Genomic DNA, 22,112 nt, shown 5'->3' on the forward strand with positions numbered 1-22,112 from the left:
AGGTGAGAAGGTCATGCAGGACGATGAGTTCACTTGTGACCTTTTCCGCTTCCTGCAGCTGCTCTGTGAAGGACACAACTCAGGTGTGCATAAGTACTTTACAGTGAATTTCACAGGAAAATGGCTAAAAGTTTAGGCTACGTCCACACGTACCCGGGTATTTTTGAAAACGCAGATTTTTCTATGCGTTTGCACCTTTCGTCCACACGTAAACAACGTTTTTTGTCACTGAAAACAGAGACTTTTAAAAACTCCGGCCAGGGTTGATATTTTTGAAAACTCCGTTTTTGCATTTACGTGTGGACGGGAAAAACTGAGAAAACAAGGGGCCTTTCTCAATATGTGTACTTGTGCGTACTTGCGTTCTCGTGTACTCGTGATACGTCATCAGTCGGAGACCAAGTACTGTTCCAATTCGAAGTACGCATCAAGCCGAGAACGCGAAAAAGTCCCGGATGTGTTCTCGCTCCGCCCATTTTATCGAGCATGCATCGGTGGTGACTTGTGTGGACTTGGTACAGCTAAATATCCCAGAATGCATTTCGTCCAAAACTCAAACGCGGCAATGGCAGACGAGCGGGGCTAAAAACATTTAAATATTACTCTTTCTGGGTCACAAAATAAACTTTTAAGTTCTTTTCAAGCGAGAATGTAGCTGTGTAAACTTCAAATATCTGCTCGATTTATCAAGATATCATATATTTCCAAACGAGCTCCGATGTTTTCGGAGACGTCTGTGACCCGCCAGCTCCATAGCAGACAGCGAGGTCGAGATTATTACAGCCGGCGAGAACAGCGGACTCCCGGCACATCGTTTTCAACCCCCCCGCGGTCTTTTCGCTACTCAGGTTAAACAAACCCCAAACCCCAGCAGCTGTCTATTGTATTGAGTGTCCACTAAAATAAAAATAAAAACGTTCTAACATCTCACCTGCTTGTTTTTATTAAGGTATGTACACGTATGTACATGTACACTATTTTTATTAATAGAGATTTCACTACTGAGGTTAAACATGATATATAAGTCACTTAGATCACTTCTAAATGTTAATGTTTGGCTTATTTCAGTGTTTTATTTGTTACTCACAGTTAAATTAAGAAGGGACGGCAGTAAAAACTCCGGACCTGTGACATCATCAAGTACGCTGGTGTACCAATTGTACAAATCGCGAGTCCGTGCTCACGGACTCGCATACTTGAGAATTGAGAAAGGGCCGCAGAAAAAGGTGTGTGCATTTTGTGACGTCACACTGTGCGTCACGTTATAGTTTCGGTGAAATGAATTTCTACAACACTGTTACTGTTAATTGTTCTCTCTGCAGTGTTTAAATGCTTACATATACACACACAGTTACTGTCCCTCCACACATACGACTCGGTTCTGCTTCTATGCTCCAGCTTTGTTTACTTTTTCCCACCGAGGCTTCTAGACTTCTGATTGGCCAACATTTGTGCACAGTTAGGAATATATCGCCACCTGCTGCTTTGGCATGTTCCTAGCAGCGTTTTCCTTCATTTCTGCCTTTACGTGTGGACGGGATTATTTTTTAAAACAAAAACGGAAAATCTCCGTTTTCAAAAATACCCGTGTACGTGTGGACGTAGCCTTAGTTTGTGAAAATTTACCAGGACTCTCACAAAAACTTTTTCACTTTTTATGGCTAGATCGTTAATGGGTTGAACCATGTTTTTAAAGAATAGTAGATACCTTAGTGCTTAATGTGATTTTATATATGTGAATTACTACTGGTTATTATGGATTGACTTGTAGTAGAACCAACTGTGATTTCTAAGACATAGCATGGGGCAAAGTATGACATAGATTTGAACTGTGAGACATGCTGTATTTATTCAGTTGAACACATCCCACACAGAATTTTATGGTATCTTATTTCAGACTTTCAGAACTACTTGAGGACTCAAACGGGAAACAACACAACCGTTAACATCATTATCTCCACTGTTGACTACCTTCTAAGAGTTCAGGTCAGCTTCTTTTACTCACTACTGACAAACATTTCTCATACAGTTTAGACTAAAATAAAAAAGAGGGAATACTGACCACTTTCCTGAAGAACAACACCCTCACTCTGGCCTGCAAAGGCAAAGTGCAGTGATGATCTATCGCATCAGCACACTTTCTGCACTCACTGCCATAGAACTGAACCACACAGATAAAGTCACAGAAAGCTATTGAAATACAGCAAACTGTGAATGTGTCTGCCTTTTATGTCTCCATTTCATTGAACCTTTCTTTAAGGTTGAGTGAGTTCATCTGATTTTGAGAAAGAATGTTTAGATGGTGTAAATGGTCATTACAAAATACATGCTGTAGAGATAAACAATATTTTGGTAGCTGTTTTGATGATATGTTATGAGGGTTAATGCCAATAAATGACTTTTATAACTTGTGCTTAGATAGCAGCTCAGCTGATAACATACTACAAACAAGTTATTGACTCTTGTGAGTTCAGTGTAATTGGTAAAACTATTACATAGTTTATTTAGCTAAAAATGTTTTCATTAATATTATTATTATAATTTCCTTTTATTTCTCTTTTGAATACTACTGCTACTACTATCAAAATAGCCCTCTCATATTTCTTCTTATCCTCCTGCATTTATTCTCCTCCAGGAGTCCATCAGTGATTTCTACTGGTATTATTCTGGGAAAGATGTGATTGATGAGCAGGGCCAGCGGAATTTCTCCAAGGCAATAAATGTGGCCAAGCAGGTTTTCAATACCCTCACTGAGTACATCCAGGTAAGGGCATACAATACAGTCGTCAGTGTTAAAATGAACATGAAACATGTATAAAGGCTAATTTCAGTGAGGGTCAAAAATTGTCATACATTTAACGTTTTTCTTGCTGGTTTAGTGTTTAGAGCCTGTTTAGTGCCATCTTGTGCCAGTACAAAACATGATGTCACTTGGTTGGTTTAATGCTAACAGGCTTATCTCAGTTTCTGTTCGCTAATTAGTGACAAAACTCATACCTCAGAAACATTAAAACGATAAAGCAGCCAAAGGGGATCACTTTACCTTGGTTGTAAAGCTGGAGTACCTCAAGGCTCCATACTTAGACCACTTTTATTTTCTTTACATTTTAATTACTAACCCAATGTCTGTCATAACATCAATACCCAGCTGTATGCAGATAATTCTGTTATTTTTACACAGACAAAGTCCGATATGGAAGTTTATAAAAGTGATGAACTGTATTCATGAGTGGCTTACTAAGTCATGTCTATTATTTAATTAACTGATTTTCTCAAAATGACCAACATCCAAATTATTCTCTAATGTTATTCTGAAAAGAGAATTTCGGATTAAACATGCATTTAAATATCTTTGTGTTATTATAGATTCAAACTAAGCACATATCTAAAATCGTTCATTTTAACCTACACAATTTGGAACAAATCAGATCATCACTGCCAGAAAATGCAGCTAGGGTGCTTCTCTAGTCTATGATTTGTTTCTCACATAGAAACTCTTTTGCTAATTGGCCCATTTCCTTCCATCATTGTCTCAGACTTCAGAAGTACTTCAGAAAAATGGCCTTTTGGCTAATTCATATTTACATTCATATGTTCATCTTAATATGCACAGTCCCATTTAAACAAATACATTTAAAACAATTAAAAAATACACGTAGTCATTCATGTCCACTTTAAATCACTACTATACAGTCATGTTAGAGGTACTTAGTCATAGACTTTATAGTTTGTTTTTATTTTTGTTTTTTACTGTAGTGACAGCTGTTGCTTAATTAGAAGTAAAAATTTGGAAAACAAGCAGACTGATAAACCTGCAATGATCTTCCCAGCATTGAGGCAGTAATGGGAGCCAGTGATCTGTAAAAATAAATAATACAATTTCATATTATGTCCAATAAAATGGACAGTTTTAAAGTCACATTCATTTTGTGAAAAAGCTTCATTTGAGTCATTTTCTGAAGTTGTATCTGTAAAATACATTCACACCTATTAATGCTTTTCTAGGGTCCATGCACCGGCAACCAGCAGAGTTTAGCCCATAGTCGGCTGTGGGATGCTGTGGTTGGCTTTCTACATGTTTTTGCTCACATGCAGATGAAATTGTCTCAGGTACGTAAATTTAGGGATGGGTGTCTGCAGACTCAGGCTCTGAGATAATGATCAATGCCACTAGACATAACACAGTTGGCAACTTGTGGATTGTTTATCCCAAGAATCATTTTCATTATATTCTATAAAAAACAACGATCACTCATAAATATCTCAGATTCTCAAAAAAATCGCAAGACACTACCAATATCTGTGCTTCAGGGTATTATTGGCCAGTGATGTGAGTCTAATGTGATAGGCATTATATCTGAATGAAGTCTACCAGTCAGTCACAAGTTTAGGGTCATCTGTTCTTTCAGTTAAGAACTCTTAAAAATCAGAATAAATGATGTCTCCCTGTAGTTTTAGAACATGTTTTCCTGGAACTTCAAGGCTGGTAGTTTTGCTGCTATGTTGGTTCCTTATTAGCGTAGACTAAGATCCATAACCAGAGCTCTCTTAGCTCTTTCAGCTATTTCCTTTCTTATCTCAGGTGCCAGCCCCATAGCTTTAGCTCTACATGCCTAATCTAAACATCTAAATGTGCTTATAAATAATTATAACTATATCTTCAGTACAATGGTTGATCATCATTGCAGAACCCATTTATATGTGGAGGAGCTTATAACAAGATATATGTTACCATTTTAAAAGAAGAAGAATTATTCATTTCACTAAGTAAGTTTTTAAAAAAGTTGCACTTTGCCAAAATAGCTTTACTGACCAAATTCACCCAACAGCACAAAAGCATTAAACTGATATGTATAGTGCTGATATGTATAGTGCCTGCTGAGTTGAATCATGGTGAAGTGCACCAAAATTTGGGGCCAAAGACAGGAAACGTATACATCTTAGCACTTCATGTTAGACCAGCGGTCCCCAACCCCCGGGCCTCGGACCGGTACTGGTCCGTGAGTCGTTTGGTACCGGGCCGCGAGAGTTGAGGCTCAGGTGTAAAATGTATAGTTTTCAGGGTTTTTATCGGTTTTCAGCGTTATTTTGTTATCGTTTGTATCATTTACTCGGTTTTCCTGGGTCTTTTCACGTGTGTTATGAATAAATCTTCTTTTTTTCGGTACCGGTACTAGTTTTATTTTGTTGTATTTATCCGCAACACCGTAAAGGCCGTGAAAATATTGTCGGGCATAAACCGGTCCGTGGCGCAAAAAAGGTTGGGGACCGCTGTGTTAGACTTTTGACTGACTACTGTCATTCCATCACACTCTTTGTTACTTTTTAACACATCATGAGCACACGTGGCTGCTGAATTCTTTAAACATTTTATGTTATTTTAATTTATTTTGCCTCAGGACTCCAGTCAGATCGAGTTACTGAAGGAACTGATGGATCTGCAGAAAGACATGGTGGTTATGCTGCTGTCTATGTTAGAGGGTAGGTTTGCTTTAACAAATCATCCTGAAAGAAATAATAGAAATACAGGTTTGGGTATTGAAATTCATTATCTCAGAGGTGTCTCAGAGGATAGCGGTGTCACGGTTTTGCAGAAGTGCAGTTCTACAACATTTTCTACAAAATGATCGTCCTCCCAAAACTAGTTTAAGTGAGGGAACATTGCCGTTAAGGGCATTACAAGTTACATTTTGTTACCTTGTGAATAAGTACACTGAACATCTCTGTGAAGCTTGTCTTCTTTGTGAAATTGAATTTCTTCTGTATGTTGCCACAAGGTAACTAGTTCTGTGTTGTTGTTTTTTTCTTTCTTTTTTAGTTCTACCACAGTGATCTTAGGGAACAGAGTGAAGAAACCACAAATGTGTGGTGGTCTTAGTGTATTCTTCGGTTGTAAATGTGCTGTTTTGTCCTGCCAGGTAATGTGGTGAATGGGACCATTGGAAAGCAGATGGTGGATATGTTGGTTGAGTCCTCCAACAATGTAGAGATGATCCTTAAGTTCTTCGACATGTTCCTCAAACTGAAGGACCTGACCTCCTCAGATGGGTTCAAGGAATATGACCCTGATGGAAAAGGCAAGGCTCTGAAAACATGTGGACAAAAGAACTGTGTCAGAGGAGGTTTAAAACTCTGCAGCTTTTGAATCAGTTATTGATTCCTCGCACCTCAGCACTCGGTGATCCCTGCTCTGCAACTTTACGTCACTGCAACTGTCACTTTGTGGCTGACTTGCTGTGGCTTCCACTTTACATTATTACCACTTACAGCCAATCACGCAATCGAGCATGGGAAGAAATTTCAGATACTGATTTGTCGAAATGGTAGTATTCAATTGCATTACCATGCTCAAATTCAGGTAATTCTTTAGAATGATCCATTCTTTCAGTATTGTTTGTAAAGCCAGACTGCATGCCAAGGTGCTTGATTTTATACACTGTGACAATTTGACAGAAAACACCCGAATTCAAAGATTGGGAGGTGGAAGCCAGTCCATGTAATTTATTTTTCTATAAGTTGTTGTGGAATTACATCATTTGAATCCAGGAAGATTTCCAAGTTTATAGATTTGTGTTTGACCTAACAGGTGTCATCTCCAAGAGGGACTTTCATAAGGCCATGGAGAGCCATAAACACTACACCCAGTCAGAGACGGAGTACCTGCTGTCATGTGCTGAAACTGATGAGAATGAACTTCTTGACTATGAAGAGTTTGTGGAGCGCTTTCATGAGCCAGCCAAGGTAAGTGTTCAAAAAACACAAACCGATTACATTTTTGAGAGTTCTCACCAGGACTCGGGACTTTTATTGAATTTCCTGTTTGTTTTTTCTTTTTCTCTTCCCATACTTTGGAGTTGAGGATATTTAAAATCAAGATGAGAGTATGACTGATCATTTTATAGCTTCTTGTTTTGAAACAAACACCCTTATTAATACATCTAGTTTTTCAAAATATTATTGGGCAGTCAGTTAAAAGAACTGGGCAGCCTGCCCAAGTAGTCTTTTTTTCACTAGCTGGGCCCACATCCTCAGTTTAGGTTTGACAGCGTTTTAGTAGGTAAAGGTGATGCTTGGACATGAGCTGCGGTTTGGGGAAGGCCTCGAAGGGGACTGGCGATGGCTCCCGGGCCTGGCAGATTCCCGTGTACTAAATAGAAGTGAAGAAGTTAAAGAATGTAGAACAAGGAGGGAGGGTGGGGCACGTAAACGAGAATGAACGGTTTGCAGAACTGGGGGAACCTATATAGGGGCGATCGTCGCTCAAGAGTTGGGTGTTCGTCTTGTAATCGGAAGGTTGCCGGTTCGAGCCCCGGCTCGGACAGTCTCGGTGATTGTGTCCTTGGGCAAGACACTTCACCTACCGCCTACTGGTGTTAGCCAGAGGGGCCGATGGTGCGATATGGCAGCCTCACCTCTGTCAGTCTGCCTCAGGGCAGCTGTGGCTACAACTGTAGCTGCCTTCACCAGTGTGTGAGAGTGAATGAATAGTGGAATTGTAAAGCACTTTGAGGGGTCCCAAAAAGCGCTATATAAATGCAATCCATTATTATTATTATTATTATTAGATGACAACCGGAAGGAGCGTGTTTGGGGGCGTGGTCCTGCTCCTGAAATTCCGATTCATAATCTCCAATATAATAAGTTGGCTTCACTCAGTATCTTCTGTTTCCATTTCCCTTTTTCCTTTTTCTTGTTTAGTCATTATTTGTTAGCATCTTTAAGTTGGTTTTGCTTCATTTGCTTGTTTTCTGTGTTGCACACTCTCAATCCAATCCTGGTATATTTGGTCAGCTATTACATTTAAGGTGGAGTACAAGTACAAATTTACAAATGCTCCTGGGGAGATTCAGCAAATTACAGAGAAGCACTTCATATTTACCCAGAAATTACTGCATAATAGAGAAGATGTGGATAGAAGTGTTTTATTCAAAACTGAAAAATCCCATGAAAAGTTGATTTTCAAATTCACAGGACATTGGCTTCAACGTGGCGGTTTTGCTGACCAACCTGTCAGAGCACATGCCTCATGACACCCGGCTGCAGACTTTCCTGGAGTTGGCAGAAAGTGTCCTCAATTACTTCCAACCATACCTAGGCCGTATCGAGATTATGGGAAGTGCAAAGCGGATCGAGAGGGTCTACTTTGAGATCAGCGAGTCCAGTCGTACACAGTGGGAAAAACCTCAGGTAAATACAGCGAATAAATCAGAAAATATGACATTTGTCCTTTTGGTATGTCACTACCAATGCCAAAGTTTGTATTTTTATCCTAGGTAAAGGAATCCAAGCGTCAGTTCATCTTTGATGTGGTGAATGAAGGAGGGGAGAAAGAGAAGATGGAGCTGTTTGTGAATTTCTGTGAGGACACCATATTTGAAATGCAGCTGGCAGCTCAGATGTCTGACGCTGGTGAGCGCTTGGCGATAAAAGAGGAGAGCGAGCGTGAGAAGCCAGATGAGGAGAGCCCCGATGTGGGGTTCTTTTCTGTCACCACGGTCTACATGGCACTGCTAGCACTTCGATATAACATCATGCTGCTAATAAAGGTGAGTTACACACTGAGCCCAGCTAACAGCTCACTCTGGGTGTATTTTGGAATATTCTAGAATAGTGTTTGAACAGTTTTGAAAGTAATGCTTTCTGTTTTCTAAAGAACAGAGATAAGAAACTTGATTCCAATTTGAAAACTCTTAGATACATACATATATTTAAACCCTGAATTCAGCAAATGGCAGATCCTCTAAAGATGTGTGACACTGGAGGGAAAAGATGTCTCCCACACAGTCAGATAAGCTCACCATGAAACATACAATGCGACAGAAAAATAATTTTAAGTAAAAATACTATATATTGTCGTACGTTAAAATAGTTATCTACTGTCAGGGCTCTGTGTGCGGGCAGGCGGAGATGAGGACTCGGAGACTGAATTGCAGCTGTAAACCACAGCTTTTCTGCTGGCGATGAAACAAAACATGAACTGAACAATGAACACTGAGAACCAAGGGCATAGATTTGGTTTTGGCGTTGGTGGGGACGGATGATTCAACCACCGAACCTGCCCTGTTTCTTTTTTTTCCTTTTCGTCTTTGCTTCTTGATAAAAAAAAAGGAGAAATATACTCGCCTACATATGCTTTTCTACCTGCTTTTAAACCATTTAAAATTACAATTCATAGTTTTATATGTGAATTATATAATTTTAAGTTACTATTAAACAAATGACTGACTAAGTATTTTATACTTTAGTTTAGGGAGGGTTGGCATGTATTGCCTGTAACGTTATTATCACGGACACATCTTATGAGTGAACTTGACTTTAAGTAACTTACAGGTTTCTTTGAAAAACACTTTCTTATATCCAGGTTCTTCCTTTTTGCTGCCTCCTCTCCTCTTCGCAGCAGGTTTGCCGCTGCTGAAACTAAACAGAGCTCCCTGAAAGGCTCAGCCAATCACATTGGCCATATTTGTCACATGACGTAGGACTCCAGTAGAGAACGTAATTTAACTCTTTCTGCACCGCTGGGTGAATGAGACGCTGACAGATCTTTTTTTTTAAATTTTATTTATTTCTATCGGTTTTGTTTTTCTTTACTCAAAGAGATCAAATTATTGGTGGGGACATGTCCCTTCCGTCCATGCCAAATCTACGCCCTTGCTGAGAACAGAAACACACAGGCACAATCTGAGGGTACAACAGAGAGCAAAGGCAAACACAAGGCTTATATACACAGGGGCGTAATCAGGGAATGGAAAACAGGAGGGAGACACAGCTGGGAGAGATTAGGGCTAACGAGACCGGGGGAGCGTAGCTAGACACACTGACGTAAGACGTGGACCTTCACAATAAAACAGGAAATGGCAACACAAAGACGCAGACTAGACTCTGAACAACACCTGCAGGAAAAACGAGGACACCAAAACTAAACCTAAGAACTAAAGCCTTAACCAGAATAAACTGAAACATAGAATTCTAATAATAATCAACAAAGCTCAAGAGAATCAGAAAATAATGCAAAAATAAACCAAAACATAAGAAAATGATTGGTCAAAATGACCCAGAACCGTGACATCTACACATTTATTGAATGTTCACTTTCAACCCAAATTAGCCAAGCCATAGCTTCAATTACTTTTCTTTTACTTTTTTTTTTTTTTTTACTAATGCCATATCAATATCATACATTTTCTAATATCCTTGTCTTGTTAGAGTTTCATTCACGTCCCCCTCCCTTCTTACATACATACATGCACACGCAGCTTGAACTAGCCACTTCATACAGAATCTGTTAGTAGGTTGATTATATCTTCTGATTCATTGTATTGGTTAAACTTGATTATATTCTGATCAATATTAAGCCATTAAGCATGATTAACTATCAGCAAAATCACATGTAAATTTGGTGCTAAGACCATTCAGCCTCTCTCAGATGTAATAAGACATGAGCCACGGGGAGTTCAGTTTCTTTCAGTCTCACCTTTCTTGACGATGTCTACAGTAATACGACTGAACACACAGTTCACCAGTAACTTTGGTTTCAGGTACTGTCCATGAAGAGCTTAAAGAAGCAAATGAAGAAGATAAAGAACATGACTGTGAAGGACATGGTAACCACCCTGGTCTCCACCTACTGGTCGGTGTTGTTGGGCCTCCTCCACGTGGCATTCAATGTGGCTCGAGGATTCTGCAGAATCTTCTACAACACTTTCATTGGAGAAAACCTGGTGGAGGGGGCCAAGACCATAAAGGTTATTATAGATTTTTTTAAATAATAAAATAAAGAACAGTCTAGATAAAGTAATAGCTGTTTGCTAATAGCTAATGCCTCTGCCCATAGGTGTCAGAGCTGTTGGCCAATATGCCAGACCCTACTCAGGACGAGGTACGCGGTGAGGGCGAGAACAGGGAGAAAAGACCTGATCACAGCTCCACCGGGGAAGACTTGGCTGACCTGACAGTCAATACCAGTGAGACGGAGCTGCTGTCAGACATTTTTGGTCTGGACTTAAGAAGGGAAGGGGGCCAGTACAAAATCACCCCCCATAACCCCAACGCCAGCTTTACTGAACTTCTCAACTCCCCGGTTCCCCTTCCAACTCCACCTACAGCACCCCAACCTGAAGTGAGAAGGAGACATCAGGTGATTTCTTTCTTTCTTACTTTCTTTCATGACACAAGTGAGAGGCTCTGCTTTTTCCCCTCCACTTTTTTCTTTTCTCCTTTCTTTGCTTGTTACCCCTCGGCCGTGAGTATTCTTTCTTTTAAAGGTTTTGGTGACATATATCAGAGTCCAGGATTAATTGGACTAAATCTGTATTTCTACCTTTGAATATTCCAATGAAAGGATTTCACTGCTCTGTGATATACCAGTGTTTAACAAGTCTGAATACGCAGGCATTGATGTCTCAGCATCCCTGCAGTCGACTGTCAATCTCCCATATCTTTTATTAAAATAAATAGACTGCTTTGTAAGTTTAGTTTTGGCCTTTGCCAACTGATTTCTGGCAGAGATTACAGTGATGACCTCTGGTAGACAACTATGTATGACGTTTTCTATGATGCAGAGGGGCAGATCTAATAAGCAAGATATTTGGGACCTCAGCCCTCGTATTTGGTGTTTGGGACATGGTGAAACAACATGTTTAAACAATCATCAACAAATACATTTTCATTTTATACATAGATGACTCTAATATATGCAAATCTCCCAGATTTACAGTTGGACACTCCAATTTCTGGAAAAATAGTTAAAGTCTGTCGACTTTACATGTTTCTGTTCTACTTTCTCCATCCGCTCAGAAACATGTTCTTTTAGCTTGTTTGATAGCCATGGTGGAAACTTTACTGCTCACTTTCATGGAGGTTTATCTTGAGCTGTTTAAAATGGATCACCTCTCTCACAGCCGCTGATTTTGAATGGTAAAAGATAACAATTTCACAATCAGCGAATGTGTCCGTGAGCTTTGATCAAATGATCGAATGTCTTAAGATTTTGATTCAGATGTTGCACAACTTCACTGACTCCTCTGACTAAATTCTGCCCCTTTCAACATAGAAATACTGACATTTTACAGTAACAGTACAAGCATGTCATCAGCCACAAAAGTGACCAAATGTGTGGATTTTTGTCTAACTGTTCATTTTTCTGTTTCAGTCAAAGAGCTCAGAGGAGATGGAATCAAAACTAGAGAGTAAAAGTGAACCTCAAAAAACATCTGAGTACGTAAACATATTTTTGGAACTGGATGTTTGAATTGCATAAATGCATGCATGCATTTTCACTAATACATTTAGGACCTGATGCTGTTTCTTTTTTAGTGAAATAATCACATCAAACAGCATTAAAGAATGCTTTATAGCAGCGGTCCCCAACCTCCTGGCCACGGACCGGTACTGGTCCGTGAATCGTTTGGCTCGGGTGTTAAATTTACGGTTTTCAGGGTTTTTATTGTTATTTTTTTTATCATTAACTCGGTTTCCCTGGGTCTTTTCCCGTGTGCTATGAATACATTTTCTTGTTTTTTTGGTACCGGTACAGGATTTATCCGTGACGCCTTAAAAGCCGCTCCGTGAAAATATTGTCAGACATAAACTGGTCCGTGGCGCAAAAAAGATTGGGGACCGCTGCTTTATAGTGTATAACAAGCATTAGTCCATTCATTTTAAACTCCAAAAACCTAAAAAGACAGTAAATGAATAAAACCACAGTGAAACAGTAATGTCATTTTAAAAATATCTGTGTGTTGGCTTATGGTTTCAGAAGTGATGTTGCAGAGAAACAAGAGAAACAGTCAAAGAACGAGACAATGAAACCAAAAATGAGGAGGCATCACACCTCAAAGTCTGACGAACCTGATGTTCAGGAGTCAGCTTTCTTAAAGAAGATCATTGCCTACCAGAGGAAACTGCTGGTATGGACAACTTATTCTTTTTCTTTGTCTTCTTCTTATTATTATTATTATACAACATCTCAATCCATAGCTTTAAAAACACTTTCTTTGCTCATCTTTTGGTTTCTCCTACAGAACTACTTCGCCAGAAACTTTTACAACATGAGGATGTTGGCTCTGTTTGTTGCCTTTGCAATAAACTTTATCCTTCTGTTCTATAAGGTAACAGCACCAAGGATGTTCTTGTGATTACATTCTGCTCATCTTCTTCTACAGAGTGTGGTGCTGCATGCAATGGTTTCAAATTAAACAGTGCAGTTATTGAAGGCACATGATACAAGGGATTTTACTGCTTGTGGACACTTGAAAATTTGTTTTGTTTTATGGGCCTTTGCAGTGGAAAGTCTTACGCTTGCCTGAGTTAAGTAAGAGTGAGTGCATGTTTTAAAGAGCACTAATACACTCATTGTACTTCTCATTAATGAGTGTTCTTCTATTTGCGCTGAGTAAAATGAGAAAGTTGTTTGTTGTTGTTTATCCTGCAGTCTCAGTAGGGAAAACAGTGGTTGGTAACCATAGGAAGAACAAAATCATTGTAACCATTTACAATGAACTTACCAACGTATTGCCTCTGCAGTAAATTCTTTAAAGAAGAGACCAGGTCTGCAACCAGTTTCCATCTTCAAAGTGACTTTGCTACATCGACATGTAGCAGTGAGATGGAGTGTGCCAGCTAGCAGTTTGGGATTCAATGGTTCTTGTTATTGGGGTTAGGTTAACTGATGATTCTGAACTACACACACGTGTGAATGTGAGTGCGAATGGTTGTCGCTCTATATGTGGTAGCTCTGTGATAGACTGGTGAACTGTCCAGGGTGTACCCGGCCTCTTGCACTATGGCAGCTGGTATAGGCTCCATCCCCCCGTGACTCTAATAAGGACACGTGGAAGAGGATGGATGGATGCACAGTTCTAGTTTATAAACTAGCTCACAAACACACACCATATTGAGGCCTAGTCTTGATCAAAGATTTGTCCAGTAAATAATACTCAATATTTTAAATAACAGTCATTGTATGTTTATGATTTTTAAAAATCATATATATGTGTTTTGGGGGCAAAACATGTTTTTTCCAAGGGTTAGGAAAAAAAGTTCCATTGCTGTCCCAGATTACGAACAAGGACAAAACTGGTACAAACTTGTGCAAATCACAAATCATTTAATATTCTGTTAATAATTAGTATGCCAGTACTACACTGTATGTTGCTTCAGAAGACTCAGACTCAGTATTTGCTGTGTTTATAGCTTTGTTTAGAATCTTTAGGTTACAATGTTTAGGGTGGGCAACTCCAGGCCTCGAGGGCTGGTGTCCTGCAGGCTTTAGATGTCACGCTGGGTCAGCACACCTGAATCAAATGATTAGTTCATTACCAGGCCTCTGGAGAACTTCAAGATATGCTGACAAGGTCATTTAGCCATTTAAATAAGCTGTGATGGATCAAGGACACATCTAAAACCTGCAGGACACCGGCCCTCGTGGCCTGGAGTTGCCCACCCCTGCTATAGAGCCTGAAGTTGGGGTTCAGGACAAATCAGTCATAAAAATTAAAACTAAATTTTGGACTAATAGCTGATACTGATGTTATTTTACTTTGTTTTCTTTGCTTACATAACTAGACTAAAATTTTCCCTTCCAGGTTTCTACATCCTCATCAGTGACTGAGGAGAGGGAAGTTGTGCACACCAGCCATTCAGAGAGCAGCATTCAGTGGGATCCACTAGGTGGGGCAACTGTGGATGCAAAGGAAGAGGTGATGGATCAGACCAGCACGCCCCAGAAGCCTGTCACCGTTCGTTTTGTCCTGGAAGAGAGCAGTGGCTACATGGAGCCCATGTTACGGATCCTTGCTGTCCTGCACACGGTCATCTCCTTCTTCTGCATCATTGGATACTACTGTCTTAAGGTAGGACATTCACTGTGACATACAACAGAAATTAGTGCAAAATGTTAGAATCCGCAATTAGTATTTGCCATTAACAACCACAGAGTTTGTTATTAAATCTTACGCCAGTCGGTCAAATTTGTGCAATGCCACACAAAAAAGCATTGGAAAGGTCAATGGGTAATCTACATTAACTTTATGGACAAAGATGTAGTCTGGTCATTTCAATAAAGGTCAATCCATTCTACCGAGATCAATGCAAATTATTAAATCACAAATGAGCAAACCTCTTGAGCAAGTTAACATAGTAGTAGTAACATACTGACTAAACTAATAGAGCAAGTACTCAGGCTTTACACCTGTGCATCTTTTTGGAAACGGCATGAGGCAGCTTTAGATGAATCAGTATGTTTGAAATAAAGGAATCCTGTGTGCCATCAGAGATTTATTCAGAAGGACTGCTTCATTACAATCAGTCTGTCCTGTAAATCTGAAATACAGTATGTAAAACAGCCAACCTGTAGGAGAACAGGAAACATTATTTACCATCAGTTCCTGACTGAACCGTGTGTTAATGAAGCTACTCTTACTGTGTCACATGCAAAAATATTATATTGCTCCTTTTTTTTAAACCACCGCATTCTTTATAATGAAGTGAGAAGTTTTTTTTAATGTGGCACTAATACTACTTTGTAGCTACCTGTTTGCAAAAAGCAGTTTTTGCAAAATCCTCAATTATATTTTGCAAGTGACATAAGACTCAGACATTATTAATGCTCACTTTAAATCTGTCTGAAGTTTTAATTATGGTCAAATCTCTGTGTAGAAATGTGAAACTGGACAAGCTGACATGTATTTCAATATAAGGACAGTTACTAAGAGTTAAGAGTTTCAATCATTTACAGTTAGTCTTAAGTCTAGAACCCATTGACATCTGCATTTCTCCACTGTTTGTGTGCATTATATAGGTGCCACTGGTGATCTTTAAACGTGAAAAGGAGGTCGCTAGGAAGCTGGAATTTGATGGCCTTTATATAACAGAGCAACCATCAGAAGATGACATCAAAGGACAGTGGGACAGACTGGTAATCAACACACAGTAAGTAGACCCTACACGAGAGTGTGCATGTGTATATCAAATTGTTGTTTGTTATACAGACTATTTTCATTGACGAAAACAAGTGACTGCTGCATGTATAAAGAAATAGAGGATATAGTTTGTAGACAGCCTATTAACCCTCAACCTTCTGCCATATTTAACATACATCCAGTGGTGATTGGGGTCAGTGGCCACCCTGAGAATAATTTACTGCAAGAAACAAATATAATAGCATAATAATAATATTAATAATAATATTAGCAACCCATATTTATAGTCAATGAATTAATAGTCATTATTTAATCTCATCTAAAAAGACTTTTATTATGTTTGCAAAGTTGCAATTCAATTGCATATTTTGGAAACAAAAAACAATACTTTTCTTTAATGCAACTTGCAGCTTTTATCCCAAATATACTCCATGTTATTCACAGCTTGTTTACCATCATTTGATTCTGATATCACCTAGTTTTCATTAAATTTAATCAAACGTTATTTGTGTTGTATTTATATATGAACCCAATTAGAGTAATTTTACCTCAGTATAAAATATTGGAAGTAAGCACAAAACCAATGAGGCCAAAGATCTAATCCTGCCAGTGTTTCCTGCATCAATCAGAATCAGTTACAACCCTTGCAGAGACCAACAATGCAATGTGAATCAACTCTCACCATAATTGTGCTGGAAATGACCAAAAATAATTAAAGTTAAAAACACACTGTAAGCAGTTGTAGCACACAGTTTTCCTCATGCTTTGCTCAGGGAATGCTGGCATGTAATAGGAAGAGCAAACAGTTGCTACCTTCCTGTCTGTGTTTCCGTACTAAATTAAATCCCTTTTCAAGTAGATTTTCCAGTCAAACATTTGAGAGTCACATTAGTAAGTTTCCCTCAGTGACTGGACTAGGGCTTGGAAGGTTGCAACATCAGCTCTCCTTTTCATGTGTAGCATGACCAGAGCTTCAGTCAGTCTGAGGTAGATTTGGCGACATCTGCAATGTTCTGATAACTTCCAGTCTTTAAAGTTTCTCATCCAGATCATGAATGCCATGATGGCCTCTGAGTTGTTATTCTTTAAAATGACGTAGTACAGCATACCTCTTTTTATACCGTGTGATACGTAGGATTCATGGCAGACAGTAACTGAATAAATTATTAAGTTTATTACACCTGCATAGAAAAATGAAATGCTTAAAAAAACAAACAAGAAATCACTTATAAGTTATGACAGAAAATAATACCTCTGGGGGCTGCATCCTACCCAGTTGGTAGGATGGGGTTAAGCACAGGTGCAGGCTGATGAAACTCATGATGTGATTCTGTTAGAGGTTCAACCGATTTTCAACTGAATTATAGTTTTGAATTATCTTTCTTGTTGATCAGTTAGCATATCATTTTGTTGGGGGAATAACCTGCACCCAACCTGGGTAAGGGACCAGACAAAGAGTGATTCAAAAACTTGTCCAAACCACAGTTTGTTTATAACAAACACCATGTTCAAACTTAAGTGTGTCCATATGTGCACGTGGCACCAGGATTCCTAGAACACAGGTCAATGATTGATTATGTAATCGTATCATCGGATCTGTGGACTCATGTTCTGGATACTCAGGTGAAGAGAGGTGTTGAGCTGTCAACTGATCATCGCTTGGTAGTAAGTTCGATCAGGTGTCAGGAGAAGATGCTGAACATATCCGGGGCGCTTAAATGTAAAGTGAGGCTGCACTGGGAACACCTAGTCTGCAAGTACTTCAACTGCCACTTCCAGCAGACCTTTTACAGCATTCTGGGGGAGACTGGGGACATGGAGTCCGAATGGACCATGTTCAGGACCTCAATTGCTGAAGTCGCTCCACTAAACTGCAGCGGCAAGGGTGTTAGTGCCTGTGGTTGGTGCAATGTCATGGTGTTAACCCCTGAACCAGATAGTGGACACCGGAGGTGAAAGAAAGCATCAGGCTGAAGAAGAAGTCCCCTCGGGGTTGGTTAGCCTGTGGGACTTCTGAGGCAGCCAATAGGTACCAACAGCGAATGCGGCTCAGGCATTTGCAGAAGCAAAAACTTGGGCGTGGGAGGAGTTCGGAGAGGCCATGCCGCAAATGACTTTCAGACTGCCTCAAAGAGATTCAGGCAAACCATCAGGCGACTCAGAAGGGGAAAGCGGTGCTCTACCTACACTGTGTATAGTGCAGGTGCAGCGCTGCTGACTTTGACTGAGGATATTGTTGGGCGGTGGAAGGAATACGTCCAGGACCTCCTTAATCCCACTGTTAGTCTTCCAAAGAAGCAGAGTCTGGGGACAAAGGGGACGACTCGTCCATCACCAGGGGTGAGATCACAGAGGCAGTTAAGTGTTAAGTGTGCTCCAACTGTAGGGGGATCACACTCCTCAGCCTCCCTGGTAAAGTCTATGCCGGGGTGCTGGATAGCAGCGTCCATCCATTAGTCAATCCTTGGATACAGGAGGAACAATGTGATTTTCATCCTGGTGGCAGAATACTGGAAAAGCTCTTAACCCTCTAAAGGATACTTGAGGGTGGATGGGAGTTTGCCTAACCAGTCTACATGTTTTTGTGGACTTGGAGAAGGCCTTCAACCATGTCCTTTGGAGCAGAATTTGCTTCGGGAGTATGGGGCATCTGGCCTGTTGTTACGAGCCATTCGATCTTTATACTGTTGCAAGAGCTTTGTCCCTATACCCGGCAATAAATCAGACTCATTCCCAGTGAGTCTTGGACTCCACCAGGGCTGCCCTTTGTCACTGATTCTATCCATAATTTTTATGGACAGAACTTCTAGGCATACCCAAGTGGCGGAAGGGTTCCACTTGGACAGCCTCAGAATATTGTCTCTGCTTTTTGCAGATGATGTGGTTCAGTTGGCTTCATCAGGTGGTGGCTAGCAGCTCACAATGGAGTGGTTCACAACCAAGTCTGATGCGTCAGGAATTAGAATCAGCACTTCCAAGTCTTAGGCCATGGTGCTCAGCCGGAAAAGGCAGAAGTGTCCACTCTGGTTCTGGGACGAGTTTCTGCCCCATGTTAAGGAGTTTAAGTATCTCGGTGTCTTGTTCACGAGTGAGGGGAGAGGGGAGCAGGAAATCGACAGATGGATTGGTGCTGTGGCTCCAGTGATGCTGTACTGGTCTGTTGTGGTGAAGAAAGAACTGAGCGTAAATGCGAAAGAGAGAGTAACTGTTAGGTTTATATTGTGGATTGTCATTTATGCTTAGAAATATATAACAATATATTCTTAGAGGTATAAAATTGTTTGTAGATCGATAGAGGTTTGATCCTTGATACCTACTCTGTATCTGGTTAAGTATAAGAGGCCTTTGTTTAGGTGGACCGCAGCGCTCCTAGCACCAGCTTGGGGAGTCTTCACAGGAACACATGTACGCCTATGTAAGATGTCATATGTTAATGAACCTATGCATATTCATGTAACCACAATAAAAGGAGCGCTACAGGGAACCTGGCTGAGAGGCCGACGGAGGTCAAGTGGGCGGAACAACACTCGACTTCAGTCGGGCCTCCCTCGTGCACGAGTAACACAAACAACTTGCGTCTTGATTTTGCTGTTGTAGTAGAATTGACTCGTTCCAGCAGTGGGTCTGTGCCAGACTGACCCATCAGTAACTTTGTCTTTTGACTTTCAGATCTTTCCCCAATAACTACTGGGATAAATTTGTGAAGAGAAAGGTAAGTTTTGTTTTGTTTTGTTTTACTGGATACAAATGTTTTAAAAATGTTTTCCTAAATTCCAAATTGAACTTGTACAAATGGCAAGTCTTTGAGGACACTGGTTGTACTGGGTAGCTCATTCTGTTAAACTACAGTCCTGCCACATTGGTGTGATCTTTCCCTGTGTAGTTTAAGGTTTTCTAGATAGAATACTGTTTGGGGAAATTAAAAAGTGGAAAGCATCTGTTTAAGAAGTCCTGCTCTTTCTTAGGTGATGGATAAATATGGGGAGTTTTATGGCCATGACCGAATCAGTGAGCTGCTGGGACTGGACAAAGCTGCTCTGGACTTCAGTGATGCTCACAAAAAGAGAAAACCCAGGAAAGACAGTTCGCTCGCTGCAGTGTGAGTAGTCTGTGTGTAGTGTGCAAGTAATAGAGTTTATGTGTGAGAGAGAGAGATGTTATGGGGAAGAAAAGTCTGACTACAGGAACAATGTCAGTGTGGGGGCACTGCCGTCTTATTAGGATAGTTCCAATCCGATGACAGGATAGCTCAGCGGATTTGCCCCTGAAACTGCAGAAGAGGCACAAGCTCATTTGTTTTAAAAATTGTTAAATAGTTCATTTAAACTGTTTATAGCACTGTGATGATTGTGATCTGTCTACTTAATGTCAGTTCTGTTACTAACCGAATGAGCAAAATTTACTTTTGCATACCTTCAGGGTTAGTTGTTGATAAGAGATGCTAATGCGATCACCACTAGCTTATTAAGCTTAATAGTAGGTGCGGCTAATGTTTATAATAATATCTTTCTATGTAACGAGTAGTGACATCATTACTTGGCTAATAATGAAATGATGTGTTCATGAGTGTGTTGTTGGAGACGTGTTGTTCGCAAACGAGACAGCTCTAAGAGTTGCTTCTTTGTAGCGAACAACAAAAGCTTGCTCCCGTCGGAGAGATGAATCATTAGCCACTCCTGCTTAGCCCTGCTGAGAATCCATGCAGGCAGGGGCGGGACATTATTTTGATGGGCACACCATGCGACCAATCACATAGAAAGGCTAGGATCATGCATTTATGTGAAAGAAAGGTGGGGGCAGACATTCTGATGACAGGAAGTTGGAAAAAAGTGAAGACAAAAATAACAAAAAAGGAATAGCGTCTGCCGGCATTTCGTTTATTTTATGTTTTTTGACAACACTGAATAAAAAAATGACTTCCCAACACACCATTCATAATTGCTAAATGTCGTAAAAGACAGTTCGTCAAAGGGAGTGAAACAAAAGCTGAATAAAATGTACACAGCTCAGCAGATAACTTTGTCTTCACCCTGCAAAATGACTGGAGAATATCCAGCCATGAGTTTGTTCCCCGAAGCTTAAGCGCACTCAAGTTATCCTTTAGGTCAGTAAGCCAAAACACACCAGCTCATTTTCACCTCCAAATGTCTTTGGAGCTTACTAAAAATCTTCACTTAAATCCCAATTGGTTTCAAGAAGGAACACTTCCTGGATTCAACCCACTTCTATTTGCAAGGTATATGTACAGGGTTAAATATCAAAACAATCCAAGGCCCTTTGGTCAGTAAGATTGGAAGATAGCTACTAAATTAAAAGTCTAGCTCATTTGAAGCCTGGAAAAATGCCAATTGTCAGCTCATCAATATTGCAACTATCATTAAGACAGGGGTTATGATGGATTTTAATCAAGTATTTGATTAAATTAATTATTACAAGTTTTTATCCTTTCCACTGCAGCTTTGATGTTTAATCATTCATGAGCAAGCAAAAAAAAAAGTTGTAAAAAAAGTAAAACATAGGCTTAGACTACGTGCATATTTGATATAAGGTCAAAAAGTACAAATAGGTGTCCATTTAAGGATCATATGTTAATGTTTAAATAACAAAATAACTTAATAAATTACAGCCAACAGGGGGAAAAAAGATCAAAAATGGGTTTTTTTAGAATCTTTGTTTCTTTTTTTTTTTTTTTTATGCTCATCAGGGAATGGCGGCGCTATTTTCTGGATAACTGATTAGTTAGTACATAGTGATTTTATAACTGCTGGTCTCTAATCTGGAACGCAACCTGCTCCAGAACAGGTTAGATTCATAGCATAAGTCACCATTGCAGGTTGCATTATGTTGGATATTATGAACTTTCTTTGCTCACGTAAATATGTGTGTTTTCTGGGCCAAGTAACTCTTATTTGGCACAAAATGATCCCTATGAGTGTCACCTACTTCAAAAGGGTAGTTACACTCATCCCCCCTCCCTTTTCAAACGCCTTTTTCTCCTATCAGCCTACTTCTCTGACATGTCTTCCCAATGTGATGTTTGTGTAACGTTTGGTCAGAGGGTTCCTTTGTAAGTGTGCATGCGACATTAGCGTGATGCCTGCTGTAACCTATAATTTCCTTCAGGATCAATAAAGTATTTCTGATTTTTATTCTGATTAGAGGATGGTGATTTGATTCAAATCTATAAAGAAA

General features: G+C 39.9%; 1 protein-coding gene across 6 annotated transcripts in view; it reads left to right on the top strand.

Moving 5' to 3' along the window:
- Positions 1 to 22,112, top strand: part of ryr2a (ryanodine receptor 2a (cardiac)) — a 292,365-nt gene that overhangs the window by 246,849 nt on the left and 23,404 nt on the right. For all 6 annotated transcript variants that reach the window (XM_085170363.1, XM_085170361.1, XM_085170365.1 and 3 more), the window contains 18 exons: positions 3 to 83; positions 1,898 to 1,986; positions 2,636 to 2,764; positions 4,006 to 4,110; positions 5,400 to 5,481; positions 5,919 to 6,077; positions 6,587 to 6,741; positions 7,972 to 8,187; positions 8,274 to 8,546; positions 10,539 to 10,745; positions 10,835 to 11,137; positions 12,152 to 12,216; positions 12,758 to 12,908; positions 13,023 to 13,109; positions 14,586 to 14,852; positions 15,800 to 15,930; positions 19,590 to 19,632; positions 19,886 to 20,019. In XM_085170363.1, coding sequence (XP_085026489.1) covers positions 3 to 83; positions 1,898 to 1,986; positions 2,636 to 2,764; positions 4,006 to 4,110; positions 5,400 to 5,481; positions 5,919 to 6,077; positions 6,587 to 6,741; positions 7,972 to 8,187; positions 8,274 to 8,546; positions 10,539 to 10,745; positions 10,835 to 11,137; positions 12,152 to 12,216; positions 12,758 to 12,908; positions 13,023 to 13,109; positions 14,586 to 14,852; positions 15,800 to 15,930; positions 19,590 to 19,632; positions 19,886 to 20,019 — 2,677 coding nt within the window. The remainder of the gene's footprint in view (positions 1 to 2; positions 84 to 1,897; positions 1,987 to 2,635; positions 2,765 to 4,005; positions 4,111 to 5,399; positions 5,482 to 5,918; positions 6,078 to 6,586; positions 6,742 to 7,971; positions 8,188 to 8,273; positions 8,547 to 10,538; positions 10,746 to 10,834; positions 11,138 to 12,151; positions 12,217 to 12,757; positions 12,909 to 13,022; positions 13,110 to 14,585; positions 14,853 to 15,799; positions 15,931 to 19,589; positions 19,633 to 19,885; positions 20,020 to 22,112) is intronic.

This window comes from Neolamprologus multifasciatus, chromosome 8 (genome assembly GCF_963576455.1).
Source record: "Neolamprologus multifasciatus chromosome 8, fNeoMul1.2, whole genome shotgun sequence".
NCBI lineage: Eukaryota > Metazoa > Chordata > Actinopteri > Cichliformes > Cichlidae > Neolamprologus > Neolamprologus multifasciatus.